We start from the raw sequence: 16,610 nt of genomic DNA on the forward strand, positions 1-16,610 counted from the left end.
TGCAATTAAATATTGACAACTGTCTCTTGCCGATAACAAAATATTATCAGCCAAGGTTGAATCTTCACAATTGTCCTGGACCGTTTCAGAAAAAGGTTGGATTAACATCAATATACCTATACCTGAAATCCGATTAAGATAAAATACAAAACGCATCAATAAAAATACATCAGTAATTGTTCCCATAGTCCTTTTGGCACATGCATGGTTCAAAGAAGCAGCAAAGGTTGGCCTCACGATCATAATAGAACAGCAAACGGTAAGGTCAATTATGTTAGGTTCGAAATCAGCCGTTCATTTTTTACATACACACACACGTACCAACCATAATATTATGTCTTTATATAATTTGCGATGTAATAATTTTCCAATAGATATAGTCCTGGGTTCTGGTTCTGGTGAATTACTGCATTATCTCCACATCCACATTATCGGGATGTACACGTGCAGGTGACTGAGCAGCAATGATTTATATGAAGTGGGCCCCCCCCCTCCTGATGATATTACCCGTATCCATAGCTTGAAGATTACTCTTAAAAGTAATAGTTGATGCTTCGCGATTGTCTTGTGGTAGTTTGTTCCATTATTGGGAGGAAGGGGAATTTGTACCAATCTTTGTTTGCAGGAGGCTCCTCTAACTTCACGTTAAAATGGTGCAAAATTATTAGTCAACATCTTAAAATATCTGATGACATCAGAGAAAAACAAAATAAAAATGGGTCTCTTCATTTGTATACGTCGGGCAATTTAACTTTAAGGTTTGCCAATACTGTGTTACAAACAAATAGTTTGAAACCAAACAATTCAACAAATCTCAGCGACCTTATTGGATTATTTTGCAACCAAATAAAATTCAAGTAAATCTATTCATTAGCCGATGTTTGTACAATTCAGCCCCACAGAGAGCGATTTCACTGCGAAAAAAAATCAAATGTTTTGTTGGTGCCACAATAGTTGACCTCTGAGTTTTTATTTTGTTGCCTACCCGACCCTGGCATGGCAACGTTTGTAAAGACGGAAGTTGTGAACTAGGCCCAATCATAGTTTTTGTGTTTAGTACATATTATAATTATGTGCAGTAAGAAAAAGAAACATACAACACTGCTTTAGAAATAGAACAGCTGGTTTTTCAAAGCTGTTAACAGGATTTCTCAATTCGGTTATTATAGTTGCCTATTATGTGATAATCAACAAGGGGTTAAACAACATGGCTACGCACCGCGATGGTGAAATGCAAGGTAATGTTTACCTAGTTAATAATCGAAGTGTTCAGATAATATGATGCAGTTTCATTATTGTATTCTGGATCTGCACACAGCTAGTTTGTGAGTTTGGACAAAGCAATACGTTCAAATGTGCTGAGATAATCATGGATGTATAGCAATATGCTATATAATCTGATTTATTTTTACGATGGAATTGTCGGTCAAATAGTGTTTTATTGCACGAAAGGTTGCTACAGTACTGATAAATGAAAGAGCATTCATAAACGTGTCGGCCATAAGTATGTACAAAATTGGAATAGAGTAGTTTCTGCCTCTGAGGCATATCATGACATCAAATTTCAGAGTCCAACATTTCAGAGTCCAATTCCATGTACCAGCCTTGTACCATCGTTCCACCATGTCTGTAAATTTCATCAAACTCCCTTTACCAAATCAAGAAACCAGTTGCCGATGCCATGCTATAAAATGTTACCGTATCAAATCCCACCAAAACCCGTGTCCCAATCTGCGATCAAATCCGTTACCAATTTCCCGTCAATCCGTAACCAACTCCATTCAAACATGAACAACTATGCCACTGCCATTAAAGGCATTGGACACTATTGGTAATCACTCAAAATAGTTGCTGGCATGAAAACTTACTTGGTAGCGAGAAATGGATAGTATAAAGCATTGTAAAAACGGCTCCCTGTGAAGTTACGTAGTTTCTGAGAAAGATGGGATTTCTCACTAAAATATGTGAACTGAATTCGATACCTCAGCAGAGGTCTCGATTTCAAGCATCTGAAAGCAGACAACTTGTGCGACAAGATTGTTTTTTTCTGTCATTATTTTCTTCCATCTTCGACGACCAAATAAGTTCAAATGTTCACAGGTTTATTATTTTATGCATATGTTGAGATACACCAAATGAGAATACTGGTCTTTGACAATTACCAAAGGTGTCCAATGCCTTTACTAAAGAACCCAGTTGAAACACCGGTGAACTTTTAATTAGTGAGCATTGGACACAAACCGATCATTTAGTTCACCAACGAGGACTTCACCCATATGCTAGCCTTCTAGTCAACCATGTGGACACTACAAAAGCCTCTTAGGACGAGCGTCAATCTGTTTTGATCATATTCAAGATAATTAACCCTGCGTTGATATGGTGACCGTTGATATAAACTCAATTCAAATTAATAACTGCAGATATCATGCAGTAGCGGTCGCTTACGTGTACAGCTTTCCATTTATATTGAATTTGTGCTGGTCATTTATGTTGATGACTGCTTTGTTATTTTTTTTTTTCTCAATTTCCTATTATGGTTCTTGTTCTATTATGTTTATTCCCACAATAGATCAGCTGCATTTTGGTATTCAATTTCTCAAGAGACTGGACATAACTTGGGACAGTCCTAAAATGCGTCATGATAAACATCTCCATGTTTTTATGCTTCATCTATTAGTTGCCTTATAGTTGGTCAGATAGGGGCAATTATGCCACGATCAGAGTATGTAATGAGACAGAGAATCGGCTTTGAGCTGTGGAAATCACACATTTGAAAGCAAGCTGGTAGAATTACAAGCGACTTAAAAAATATTCAAAATGGCTGCCATTGCTTGTTAACTTTATACTGTTTCGCAAATCTGTGATGGCCATGATTCAAATATCTTTATCATGGCATACTCTGACCATCCTTCCTCCAAACCCTGACCACGTATACAAATTCAAACTTCTATCACCAAATGCACAATATCATCACCTAAAACCTGCCGTAATAAAAAGTTAAAAACAACTTCCGGTTCTTATGGTAACTAAAAGCTTACGGTTGAATACCGATAGGCCTACCGCCTAGTGCTATAATGTAAAAGGCGTCGACGGAAATTTGATGACTACAGACTCAAGTGTATAATCTGTAGATCAAGTGGCAGCTACCGATGAGTTAATGATTGGAAGCGCTCTTGTTTTAATTTATTGAAAGAACTTAATGAAGTAGACTTTACGACGCGGGTTGTTGTTGCTTGTGCTGTGCATTTACTTAGTGTTTGATGAATGCAAAACGGTTGTTTGTGGAGACACGTTATTTGTAATGATGCAAAAGTATGGGTTTTGAAATATTGATACTTCTGAGTATGGGCAGCTCGCCATATATCAATGGCATCTGCAGTTTGGCTGGAGTGCTCATTTTTGTTGTAGATGTTTGAATCAGTACAATATATAGGCTAAGCCCACACCATTGTCAGTGTTGGCAAAACTGCTGTTCTGGTTAAAGCACATCGGATAGTCACTTTGAATCAAGATAAGGTACCTCATCGGGCACGTCATCAAAACTGTTGTAAAAACTCATGAAACTGGTTAAATCGATACCTCTCTTTGAATTGAGATATCATTTGGCACGTCAGTAAATTAATTATTACCAGTGACGATATTTGTCTCTAGGCCAACGAGTTTATTGCTTCGTGAGCCAACTCATGTCCACTCTCATCAGAACATATCGTTGGGAAGGGTATTTGTAAGCTCCCATGAAATAATTCTGGGAATAACGTGAACCCCATTAGCAATGACTATTTTTACCTTTTTGCAATTATACTGTACTGTTTTGCGATGTAAGCAATGCACATCGGCATACCTTTTCTCATTTTCTCTTTCATCTTGATCATTTGTTTGCAGAGGAAGATCCAATGGAGACGATAAAGAGACGTCTTAAGGAGGTAGGAGGAATGTCTCATACTACAGACCCTCCAAGGGTTGTAGACAACGCTGTAGCCAGACTAAACACACCACTTCGACGTCATGTACAGGTATATGGAGAAATAACTCAAACCTCCAGACCGCTATATATGATCAGCATAGTATTATCCTCTTTAATATTCACTCTCAGATGTTGCGTCACATTTCTTGAAGACTCGTTCGTTAAAAGCAGTGGACACTATTGGTATTTACTCAGCATAACTTTTTAGCATAAAAACTGACTTGGTGACGAGCATTGGAGAGCTGTTAATAGTATGAAACATTGTGAGAAACAGTCTCCCTCTGAAGTAACGTAGTTTTTGAGAAAGAGGTAATTTCTCACTCAAATAATAAAATACTTCAGTTGAAGCCTTTTGTTTTGCATCTGAAACCACACAAAGTAATACAACAAGGGTGTTTTTCTTCATTATTCTCTTGCAAATTTGATGACCAATAATAAATTGAGCCAAAATTTGCACAGGTTTGTTATTTTATGCATACAATTATGTTTGGATACACCAAGTGAGAACACATGTCTTTGACAATTATTACCAAACGTGTCCAGTGCCTCTAATTACATTAGCATCCTGTAATCCTGTTTATGGCTGGGATGTAGTTGACTCAGGTGTTTTCTTTTGTTGCCTTGGGCACTGATTTGTCAATAAGAACCTAAGTTTATCATTGAATCTATGCAAAATGTTGACGAAACAACTGAACTTATTTAAATTACAAGTCACGGGCTCTGGCCTAATTTCGTAGAGCTGCTTAAGCGCAAAAATTTGTCAACAAATCCAACAAAATTATGCTTACCAGATAAACATTACCATCAAAAATACCGTTCCATGTGTATCATCTATAACTGTATCCTGCTCATTTTTACTTCGAAGAAAATTGTTAAAGACAGTGGACACTATGGTAATTGTTAAAGACTAGTCTTCACAGTTGGTGTATCTCAACGTGAGCATACAATTTGAGCTGAATCGGTCGTCGAATTTGCGAGATAAAACTTGAGGTATCGAAATCAAATTCGTGGAAAATTACTTCTTTCTAGAAAACTACGTTACTTCAGAGGGAGCTGTTTCTCACAATGTTTTATACCATCAACCTCTCCCCATTACTCGTAACCAAGAAAGGTTGTATGATAATAATTATTTTGAGTAATTACCAATAGTGTCCACTGCCTTTAAGCACCACTTGCTGCCTAAGCAGCTTTATGGAATTTGGCCCTGTTTCGATAAATCAATTTCTCTTCGCGTTACGATGGCTTTTGAATGTTTTCCCTACTTATTCTATATCATAATGTGATTTTCTTGCTTGTTTTCTCATCAGCGACTGACGGTAGTGACACCGCATACTTATCGAAGACAGAGACAAAAAGAAAGAGGTTTGAAGGTGGGTAAGCTGATCGTGATCCCAAAGAATAATATTTGAATATAAATTAATTATTATTTGATAGATTGTGAATAACGGGTTAATTAATTTATAAAATATAATTTTAAGAAAACTTTCCGATCTATAGGCCTCTTTAAAAGATCCGCGAGTAACTTTTCTTTTTTTAACAAAATCCTTGTCTTTAAAGGATTCGGGTACTTTTTCAAAATGTCCACAGACTTACACTAAACTTACAGGGTTTGAAGATAATGATAGTGGAAAGCTTCCCTTCAAATATTACTAACTATAGTTGGGTAGTTTTTGAGAAATAAGTAAAACAAATTGCAAAATAATTTTGGTCTCATACGACCAAAATTATTTTAGCATGTAAAATCCTCTTAGCCAGTTATGATATTAGACCAAAACCATAGCATAACTGGTTAATACGTTTTTACATGCTAAAACTGAGACGAAAATTATTACTTTACTCATTTCTCAAAAACTACAGCACCTCAGTAAGTAAAATTTCAAGGTCAGCTTTCTACTATCATAATCTTCAAACTGTGTAAGTTTAATGTAAATGTGTGGACATTGTGTTTTTTGTTAGGAAAAAGTACATATACCCTTTAAAGTTTTGAGATGTCGTAAACAGATGAAATGTATTGAGATATTATCTTTAGATTTATAAATTCTTAGATCTAGCCCGAGAAGAGAGTCTTTAGAGAGAAGCTTTGTTTCTTATCAGCAATTCACCAGTCTCCGTTGTATATGCCGTTTGATTTTTGTTTTGTTTTGTATAATTTAATTTCGTTCACAGAGTCATGCAATTCAAAGGTTCCGATATGCTGCGACTATGGTCCTTATCTTGGTACGAGGTTGTCGGAAGGGGAGGAAGTAAGACGCACGTTTTGTCGTTTTAAAAAAAAAACATTTTTCTTTTTATAAATATCTTTTACACATTTTTACAAATTATACGCTCTCAGAATTATCACACTTGGGGAGTATATTATTAGCTGTGATATGAAACATCAAAGACAATACACTTTCGGAAAGTAGCACCACGCACTAAAAACTGCAAATTTGGACACCAGATTATCGACTTTGTACACAAACTGCCTTGTGGTGCAATCCAGTTTTTCTAATTTCCCATAATGGAGTCATTTTATTTTCCCTGTTTTCATTTTGTCCATGGTACCGACAGTGAGAGCATTGTGTGGAATATTCTTTTGTTCTCAAGTCCACTCTGTTATACAGTCACCGCCAATTCTTTATTCGGATACCTATACACCGCACTGTATTGTTTAACTATTTTAAGATAATGAACATTGTGTACAATCAATAAGCATGTTATGGTGCATTGATGAGTGTCGTTAATTTCGGAATATACTACTTCTTACGCCTTGATAGGCTCGCTTATTATGCCATTCACACAATACATATCCTTGTGTTACTTCAAATCAATATATATTTACAATACCCTTTGCACTTCGCACTTGTTTGTTGTTCGTTTGAGTTATTGAACTTGCATGTACTTTATGTAAACAGGTACGCGCAGCCAGAAAACGTTTTTGAGAACCTTTCGTCTGGTTCCCGAACGGGATCAGCATCTCTGGAGGAGACAACAGGTACTCACGAGTCGGAACTCAGACATCTAAACTCGGGGCCATCAGCAACAAGAGCAAGTGTAAGTCTCGAGTCAAATATGTTCGAGTCAAATATTTCTTGAACATTTTCAAACACTCTTAAAATTCCCGGGTCAGAACTGATCCAGATTCCACAGGAACCTGACCCATTTCGCGGTCAAGCTGATTCATATGTGTCTACCTCAAGCTGAACCATTTCTGGGCCAAACTGACCAATTTCGGTGTCAGTGGTTTAAAGAAACGGAGGTTTAAACTCGGATTGAACCAATTATGGATAATTTTGACACAGATTCTGGTCATACTGACAACAAAGAATAATACGGGACCCGGGTCTGGGCCATTTCTGAGCCGGAAAGTTTAAGGAGGCAAACCTTCATTCCAATCATTGTTGTTTTTTGAACTTTTCATAAGTTGCTCCTACGTATCTTTATTTTCTGTTCTTTAATTTGTATTTTCCATATATACATTTTACTCTACACTTCCAATAAGTTGGCCAAATTGATAAACTAAATACCTACAATTAAATTTGTCTTGATATTGTGCTGACCATTAATAAACAAATCTTGTTTCTATAGATCGGTTGGGATTTACAGATGAATCTCATTACGCAGCCGCAGTACCGAACTCCTGGTCACTTGAAACACGTAGGTTACTCACCACATTCTTATTTTACTACATTCTATCTTATACATACAATTTTTTTCGAACAGATTTATAATTTACACCTTTGTCAAATACTTTATGACACCAATGTTCTAAGTAACATTTTATCAGAAATGCTAGCAAACTTTTGGGACTTGCCGGAGGTTGCAGGTCCGATTTTGCCTTTGTTTAACTCTAAGTTATTGTTTAGATTACCCAGTCAATTTCCCTTGTTTTGATTACTTGATATGCTTATTTACGAGTTTTTTTTATTGCTACAGATTTTATACATGATTCGAGCAAACAAAGCCTTCAAGATGTTTCCAAGTGACTCCGAGTTGGAGTTAGCTCGTCGTATCTCCTACGAGCGTTATGACGCCGATAGAATCATCGCTCACCAGGGCAGACCTCCAGATAGATTTTACTACATTCTGTCCGGAAAAGGTACATAGTGTATTTCTTTACGTTGACAAAAAGCAATACGTAGAATTTGAAACGTTGCATGGTGGAATACGATATACAACCTATACTTTTATAGGATGTGAGCCATTACATGGTGTGGTATCAACACACATTTGAGATGATCGAAGCTTTTTGTATATAGGGCAGAAATAGTTTGTTTTTATTGACCGGGTACCATTTTTGTTCTATTTTTTTCTAGTTAATCTTCAGCGAGAATATGAGCTTCAAACCGGTAAAGTGACGAAGTCTCTCGGGTATCTTAAAAAGGGCACCTTTACGGATGTGAGTATACGACCAAAGAATACAAACACTTTTGTCACCTAATCGTTACATTGCACCAATGAGCAAAAAGATCAAGTATGGGAGGGACCTGGGCTTGATTTTATATTAAGATGAGTTGTAAATTTTACCAAAAGAGATTTGTGTTAAGACATTACACTATGCATAGCAGTTAATATTCTTGTCCACTTAAGCTCTTTGAGAAATAGGACTTCGGGGCCTTAACACCTGCCTTGAGTTTTGGTTTGTATGCTGTCATGTTCCAATCTGGTTTTCCTGTTGTACTCAGCCTGAAGAGTTGGAGAAACAGTGGAATCGCCAATCTAGTCTCATATGCGAAGGATCAGTAGAGGTTCTTCTCTTGAACAAAGAGGTGAGAAGCCCCCCCCCCCCCGTATCATTCGGCATGACGTCGTTTCAGTAGGGCAGGGCGCCCTCGCCTAGAGGTCAAAAAAGGTTGTTCATAGACCAACCCTGTGCGTCATTGACCAACTCCGTGCGTAATTGGCCAACCCTGTGCGTAATTGGCCAACCCTGTGCGTCCCGCTAGTAGAAATCTGTGCGTTTTCAAATTTTTTCGTCATTGGTCTACCTTTAAGATGTCCGCTTGATGACGTCAAAGCATCATGTGTACTGTCCCTAGCACCCTGAATCACTGGCGGACTGAGGGAGACACAGAGAAGTGGTACATGGTGCCAACTTGTTGGACACACCTGCCCACCTAATAACCTGTTATTTCGTAATGGAAGGACTAGAGAGATGTGTTATATATCCTGTAATAATCCTGTTCAGAACAAACAGTTCATGATGTAAACTATACGAACCAATAATTGAGAGTGCTTTCTGGAGCATGTGGTTAAGACTCTTCGAATTTATTTGTTTGATTGATGTTGGTTTGTATTGCTGTACTTTTCAGGATTTCTTTCATCTCCATAACTCCCACGCAGGACCGCCGATAGATTTCTTAAGGTGAGCAAAACTTTCATAACAATGCTGACATCATAATGAAGCTTTAACCTTATTAAGACTGCCTTGAGCAAGGCTACCTCTACAGTCGTTGATCACCGACCAGATAAACTGGCTTCATTTATAACATTATTATGAAGGCTGCTGTTTGAAATTAGTATTTTGTGAAACGGTTTTGAAAAATAGCATTAGGCCTACAGCTCCTACCTCTCATTAATAAACCCATGTCATTGTGACGTCAGTGCACCTGCTTGAATCTAATCACAATGGCTACAACTAAGGCTTAATCAGTTCATCTACTGTTATCAAACCAAGGACATCAGCCAAAGATGATATCTAATCGATACACAGTGAGAATGTCTTTATGACCATAGACTGACCAATAGACTATCTTCCTTACCGGTTTTGGCTTCGACTACGGCTTGAGTCTCTCGATTCCTCAACATTGGTGTTGACTCCTCCAGCCAATATTATGTCCTTTCAGAAGATAATCAACTAGTTAATCTCGGTAATCGAATAATTGTTTTTTCATCAATTTATTTTGTTGCAGATCGCAATATTTATTCATGGAATTTCCCTGTCAGCTCTTCGTCAACCATCCTGAGGCAATAGAATACAAATTTTATGAGTGAGCAATAAATGTGTAGTAAGCAAAACATGTATTAGTTTTAAATAATTTACTTGGCCTATTCTTCGTATTGTGCATTGTTTCCATCTTTCATCAAAATGGTAAATTAATAATAATATTTTTTCCCTCTCGAAATATTGAATTTCCAGCACTTTAAAGGCATTGGACACTTTTGGTAATTGTCAAAGACTAGTCTTCTCACTTGGTGTATCCTTACACATGCATAATATAACAAACCTGTCAAAATTTCAACTCAATTGGTCATCAAACTTGTGAGAGAATAAGGGAAGAAAAACACCCTTGTCGCAGAAGTTGTGTGCTTTCAGATGCCTTTGCATCCGAGACTTCAGCTGAGGTATCGAATTCATTTCAAATATTTCAGTGAGAGATTTTCTTCTTTCTCTCAAAAAACTACGTTACTTCAGAGGGAGCCGTTTCTCACAATGTTTTACACCATCAACAACAGCTCTCAATTGCTCGCTACCAAATAAGTTTTTTTGCTAACAATTATTTTGAGTAACCAATGTAGTGTCCAGTGCCTTTGAAAGGGAGTCTTCATACCAAAAGTAACTCGCACTGCCACCGTTAAACGTGTCTTGTTATTTGTTTGTTCTCAATTTTACCATTTAATGTTCAACAATTTGTTCAGCTTTGCTATTACATTGTTGTTGTTTACAGACCAGAACGGCTTGTAACAAAGGATACGAACAATACACGGTGGATGTACGTCATCAAATCTGTGAGTTAATTCAAAGTTGAAACTTTCACATATAACTCTGGTTGTATAATTTTTTATCACAATTAATTACCTCTGCAAAGATAGCATTCGCTGTGGTTAGATTAAGTCATTGTATAGTTTGACCAATTTTTTCAGACCGTTTTATATATTTTTAATGTTTCAATTTAATTTAATGTAAATGCGAGCACTTTAATTACCCCTTTTATGGTCTAATAATGATTATTTGAATGCAATTATTTTTAACTACGACACCAAGTATTGACAAACTCACAATTGTTTTCTTTCAGGGTAAATGTAAATGTATACGACGGCAATTAGTTGCAGATATCAAAGGTGATACCAAATTTAGTGAGGTAAAGGGGATAGACAAACTTGGATACGTCAAACAGCCGTCGCATGCAGACGGTAAGTACACCCACTTACCATCAAAATTATATTCACAGTAATGTTTTAAAGGCACTGAACACCTTTGTTAACAGCCAAAGACCAGTAGTACTTGGTATATCTCAGCATGCATAAAATAACAACTTTGAAAAAAAAAATTGGCTCAATTAGTCATCAAAGTTGCAAGAAAATAGTGTAAGAAAAAACACCCTTGTCGCACACATGTTTGTGCTTTCATATGCCCCAACAAGGGCTTCAAGTCTGTAGTCTTTTAAAGGCAGTGGACACTATTGGTAATTACTCAAAATAGTTATCAGCATAAAACCTCACTTGGTAGCGAGTAATGGGGAGAGGTTGATAGTATAAAACATTGTGAGAAACGGCTCCCTCAGAAGTGACGTAGTTTTCGAGAAAGAAGTAATTTTCCACGAATTTGATTTCGTGACCTCAGAGGTCTTGAAGTCAAGCATCTGAAAGCACACAACTTCGTGTGACAAGGGTGTTTTTTCTTTCATAGTAATCTCGCAACTCCGACGACCAATGGAGCTCAAATTTTCACAGGTTTGTTATTTTATGCATAGGTTGAACTACACCAAGTAAGAAGACTGGTCTTTGACAATTACCAATAGTGTCCAGTGTCTTTAATGTTTGAGTGAGAAATTACCTCTTTCTCAAAAACTACATTTCTTCAGAGGGAGCCGTTTTGCTCAGTTAAAATAATTATTTTGTGTAATTACCAAAAGTGTTCAGTGCTTTTAATCATCTGTATTCACTGTAATTAAAATTAACATGTTGTTGCAAATGACACAGCAATCACGTAAAGTACAATCAAAATATTTCAAAATGAATGTTGATTTTAAAAAGTCTAATTTCCCAAACTTATTATTTTGTTTTTATTTTACTGTGTATAGCTATGCTTGGAGCTGGATTGAAGAAACTTGTAAAAGAAGGCCAGAGAGTTCTTGGCCATGATAATGAGGTATGTACAAACAAAAACTGTTTTTGTTTTATCCATTCCCAGGCCTCGAAATACCCCTCGGCGCCCACAGCAATAATTAACAACACTATGAACAGTTACGAAGCTCCTGGAGTTTCTTTTTTATTGATTAGATGAAGTGGTTTCTTTATCATGATATTGACAAAAGTTTTAGTTTATGCTTCATTAGGTAAAACATTCACGCTCTGCTGAATTCTGATATTTTTTTTAAATAATTATATGCTTGGTAGTAAATATTGTTCTCTTGTTTTGTAGATGAGTCAAATTTTGGAAGTGGAGAAAGCCAACAGTGTTGGTAACCCGTACGTCGGTACCCTTGGTATTAGCATCAGAGAAACACCAGCGGTAATTACAATGTTTTATTCATACGTAAATATGTAATAAGATTTTTGATTCTCGCTTTTTGTTTTGGTTTAGTTGCTTTAGTTCCTTGTGATTGTTGATTTCTTTTATAAACTATGTGATTTTTTTCCTCATTATTTTTATAAATAATTCTCCATAATTGTAAATTAATATTTTCCCCTTTTTTGTCACATCAATGTACGTTAATATTTTGTAGTTGTGCACTGTAGTGTACCTCAAACTTTATTTACTGCTACTATGTTAACATGTCATAATACGATTTTCTTGTTTTTCCCCGTCTGTTTGTTTGTTTGTTTGTATGTTTGTTTGTAAAGACACCAGGATTGCCTAGTCACATGACGTCACGATTACGTCTAAGATCTTCTATAGTATCGCCACCGGACTCCGAGTTTCTTGACTGTAAGTATGGGAGCCTTGCAGTGATCGAGTCAAAATAGTTCCAATTGCAAGTTATTTCGTAATACCGTGTAGTGTGTTCTAGAGACTATATTTTCTAAACTAAAACCCACAACATATTCAAAGTCGAAGGCACTTTACACGTTTGGTAATTTTCAAAGACCAGTATTCTCGCTGGTGTATCCCAACAAATCTGTGAACATTCGGGCTCAATTGGTCATCGAAGTTGCACGAAATAATGAAAGAAAAACATCCTTGTTGCACACGCTGTGTGCATTTGGCTGTCTGAGAAATGCTTCAGACCTGATGTCTTTTCATATCCAAATGTTTTAGTGAGAAAATCATTATTTCACAATTTTTTATACGATCAACATCTCTCCGTTGCTCGTTGCCAAGGCATTTGTTATGCTAATAAATATTTTAAGTATATCTATACCAAACTTGTCCAATGCTTTTGAGGTGTTTTGGTGTATTTTCTTTCCCATAAATATTTGTTGATGTTTATCAACAGCACTAATTGGACGTACTCCAGGTGACGAGGCGTTCAATAGTCAGGATTCTCTGATTGTTAAGGTAAGACTTGGATAGGGAGACGTCTTGGTTTCCTTGTTGTTGCTCTTAAAGACACTGGACACTATTGGTAATTGTCAAAGACCAGTCTTCTCACTTGATGTATCTCAACATGCATAACATAACAAACCTGTGAAAATTTGGGCTCGATTGGTCGTCGGAGTTGCGAGATAACTATGAAAGAAAAAACACCTTTGTCACACGAAGTTGTGCGCTTTCAGATGCTTGATTTCGAGACCTCAAATTCGAAATCTGAGGTTTAGAAATCGAATTCGTGGAAAACTACTTCTTTCTCGGAAGCTACGTCACTTCAGAGGGAGCTGTTTCTCACATTGTTTTATACTATCAACCTCTCCCCATTACTCGTTACCAAATGAGGTTTTATGCTAATAATTAATTTGAGTAATTACCAATAGTGTCCACTGCCTTTAAAATGCTGTTTATGTCCCCGTGTCTTTAGTTGGTTGGTTCTTGACCACATAAATCCACTATCTCTGTGGCAACTTTGTTTTTACAATTTAAGGGTAGGTATACCTTTGGTAACTAAAAAAAATGGTTACACTATACGGCAGCCGTGGCTACGGTTACGCATGTTGCTATGGGTGTTGCTAAAGGCCCACTACGCATCTTTGCATTACGATCATCCCTGAGCCACATTCCCTAATTTGACTACGGCCTAATTTCAATTGGGAAACAAACAAGATGATAGTTTAGTTATAAAAACTCGTTGTTTCACAATATTATATATGCATTTATCTGAAGATAAATTGTTAATTTGGAACAGCCCAATTTCAATTGGGGGCAAAAAAACAAGGTGGTATCTTACTTATAATAATAATAATAATAATAATAATAATAATAATAATAATAATTTCGAAGTCTTATATAGCGCACGTATCTACCAAACAAGGTACTCAAGGCGCTGAGTAAATACAAACTTTCAGAAAGATGAGTTTTGAGACCCAATTATTTAGCACCTTATAAGGGTTTACAAGGTGTTACGGCGCATTAAGCAGCCACAGCCAGGAACACCGGGGCGAACCCCTTCTCTTTTCAAAAGTGCACTGGGTTCTTTTACATGCGTTACACAACACATAGGACCAATGGCTTTACGTCCCATCCGAAGGACTAAGCAATGGTTAAGTGTCTTGCCTAAGGACATTAATTTTCTCTCTAAGGATTTCGGAACGAAGAGACGTCTCAGCACAAACTCCTTAAAATCCCGCCACAATGCGAAGCCACGCCTACCTCCCCTCTCCTTCATGGATCAGAATGAACCAAACCAACCAGACGGCTGTTTCATGAAGCATCGAGACGGGCCAAGTAGAAGGAGACTTGCACGGCATGTTGAGGTTGATGTCGGTAAACCCTCTGCACAAAGAAGAGCCTACATCCAGCTTGATGGGATGACAACTGGAGATATATTTGTAAGTCATAGTTAATGTTCTCTGTGTATTGTTCCCGTGATAACCTCTTAAAGTCGAGAACAATCAGTTTCTTATAATTGTACCCACCAAACTTGAATGGTGCAACGACATTTAGGCTTGTTGTGTCAAGTTGCTTGATGGCAGAAAGTGTTAGAAATATTTGAGTTTTATATGAATTACCGTTTTCCGTTTCTTGCAGGGTTTAAATGACGTAGCTAGTACTGCTAGCAGTGAACCATCGGGCGTTAGTGTGGTAAGGTTTATAATCGCATAAATTAAGTCCGTTTATATCTTATGATGCACCCACCACACTATAAAACTCCCGACTCAGAAACAACTTGATGCCGAGTCCCAGGGGGCCTTACCCATTTTTATTTTATTTTGATAAATTGAAGTGTTAGCTCAGACTCTGCGTCACTTTGACACATGATCAATTTCTGTGTCACTCTGCTTCAGATAAGGGTCTGCCCCCCCCCCCCCTTGGATCCAGAACTGGATCAATTATGATACGGGATGTAATTTTAGTGTATAAACAGACAACATATGCATGTAAATTTAAATTCTTAGTGAGATTGAAAACTACCAAAAAGGAAATGCCTTCCAATGTTTATTATAAATGCAATTTTTGTTTGATGTGATCTTCCCCCCTTCTAGGTGAGTGAAGGAGCAGAAATCATCAAGATAAATAAGAGATTCTTTCGAACCCACGCTGGAACAGTCACCACACTCAAACTGGACACCCTGGTATGTACACAAAGACGTGTTGGTTTCCACCATTCTGTCATTTTTATATAATGCACACGTTTTGCACTTTCTGTGAAAGGAATCACTGGCTAAAGCAGAGTTGCTCAACTTTGTGAGTTGACCAAACTTTTTGAACCAATTAGAGATGTTACCCAGTCCGCCTGCCACATCTTCATTTATTAAACTCTAAGAATAAGTGTATTTTCGATAAGTTAGATTTGGTCGTTATTAGTGGCAGTCTGATTGGCATTTTTATTTTATTTTATTATTTTTTTCTTTCTGGTACACTGCTGTTCAGAGTAAAAAGGTGAAGCTCGTAGGTAGTAGTCATGTATTCGCTGAAATAATACAAATGGATTAATTGTGCCAAGGATAACTGTGCAGGGAATACATGAAATACAAGTATTATATAAAATCAGCTCATGTGAACACAAATTCAAGAAGAAAATCAAATTACAGTGATTTCTTAGAAATAATTTTACGATTAATTCCACTCTGCTGTAAATGAGTTACACGAAATTTGTCCTCTCTAATTTGATTTGTTTTCACCAGGTTCGTGAGTTTATGTCCGAGGAGGATGCGAGCGAGAACTTAGAGAGGCAAGAAACGTGGTTAAGATACAAGACTACGTTAATGGATCGGATTGCTCTGAAGAAATATAAGGGCAAGAAACGATGGAACAGGACGCTCAAACCACTTAGCTTCTCGATTTGATGATAGAATACGAGACGATATACTTTTTATACATGGAAAGGTTTGCGGCAACACCATGTAATGACTATCTCTAATGAGTTGGGGTGGTTCTGAAAAGAACCGTTGGTTTCAACTCGACATTTCGATCAGTATGCTCTGATCGACTTCTGGAGAAAGCTTTTACTTTTTGCTTATTTATTAAAAATGTAAGGAATGTATTTTTACTGGTTTGGAACCTGGGGTCGATTTCACAAAGGTGGACCTAGTTTCGGACTATGTCCTATACATAATGTTTAAGTCTAGTCTTAGGTTAGGGATGAGTAACTCGTTTTAACTCGACTATAGACTAGTCTTATCTCTTTGT

The 16,610-nt window shown here is 37.0% G+C and overlaps 1 protein-coding gene across 2 annotated transcripts; it reads left to right on the forward strand.

Moving 5' to 3' along the window:
• The first annotated feature begins 1,111 nt into the window (after positions 1-1,111).
• On the forward strand, positions 1,112-16,309 carry LOC117293854. 2 transcript variants are annotated; one of them, XM_033776318.1, is made up of 21 exons: positions 1,112-1,238; positions 3,883-4,013; positions 5,272-5,334; positions 6,131-6,207; positions 6,859-6,997; positions 7,532-7,600; positions 7,880-8,042; positions 8,260-8,342; positions 8,629-8,712; positions 9,256-9,308; positions 9,856-9,933; positions 10,612-10,672; positions 10,960-11,077; positions 11,968-12,035; positions 12,309-12,398; positions 12,731-12,815; positions 13,324-13,385; positions 14,561-14,809; positions 15,009-15,062; positions 15,464-15,553; positions 16,106-16,309. In XM_033776318.1, the coding sequence occupies exons 1-21, from the start codon at positions 1,208-1,210 to the stop codon at positions 16,265-16,267; spliced, it is 2,010 nt and encodes a 669-aa protein (XP_033632209.1). In that variant the 5' UTR covers positions 1,112-1,207; the 3' UTR covers positions 16,268-16,309. The 2 variants fall into 2 exon arrangements, with proteins under 2 accessions (XP_033632209.1, XP_033632210.1); XM_033776319.1 differs by lacking the exon at positions 1,112-1,238 and adding an exon at positions 3,462-3,516.
• Positions 16,310-16,610: the final 301 nt, after the last annotated feature.

The sequence above is a fragment of the Asterias rubens genome, chromosome 8 (genome assembly GCF_902459465.1).
Source record: "Asterias rubens chromosome 8, eAstRub1.3, whole genome shotgun sequence".
Lineage (NCBI taxonomy): Eukaryota > Metazoa > Echinodermata > Asteroidea > Forcipulatida > Asteriidae > Asterias > Asterias rubens.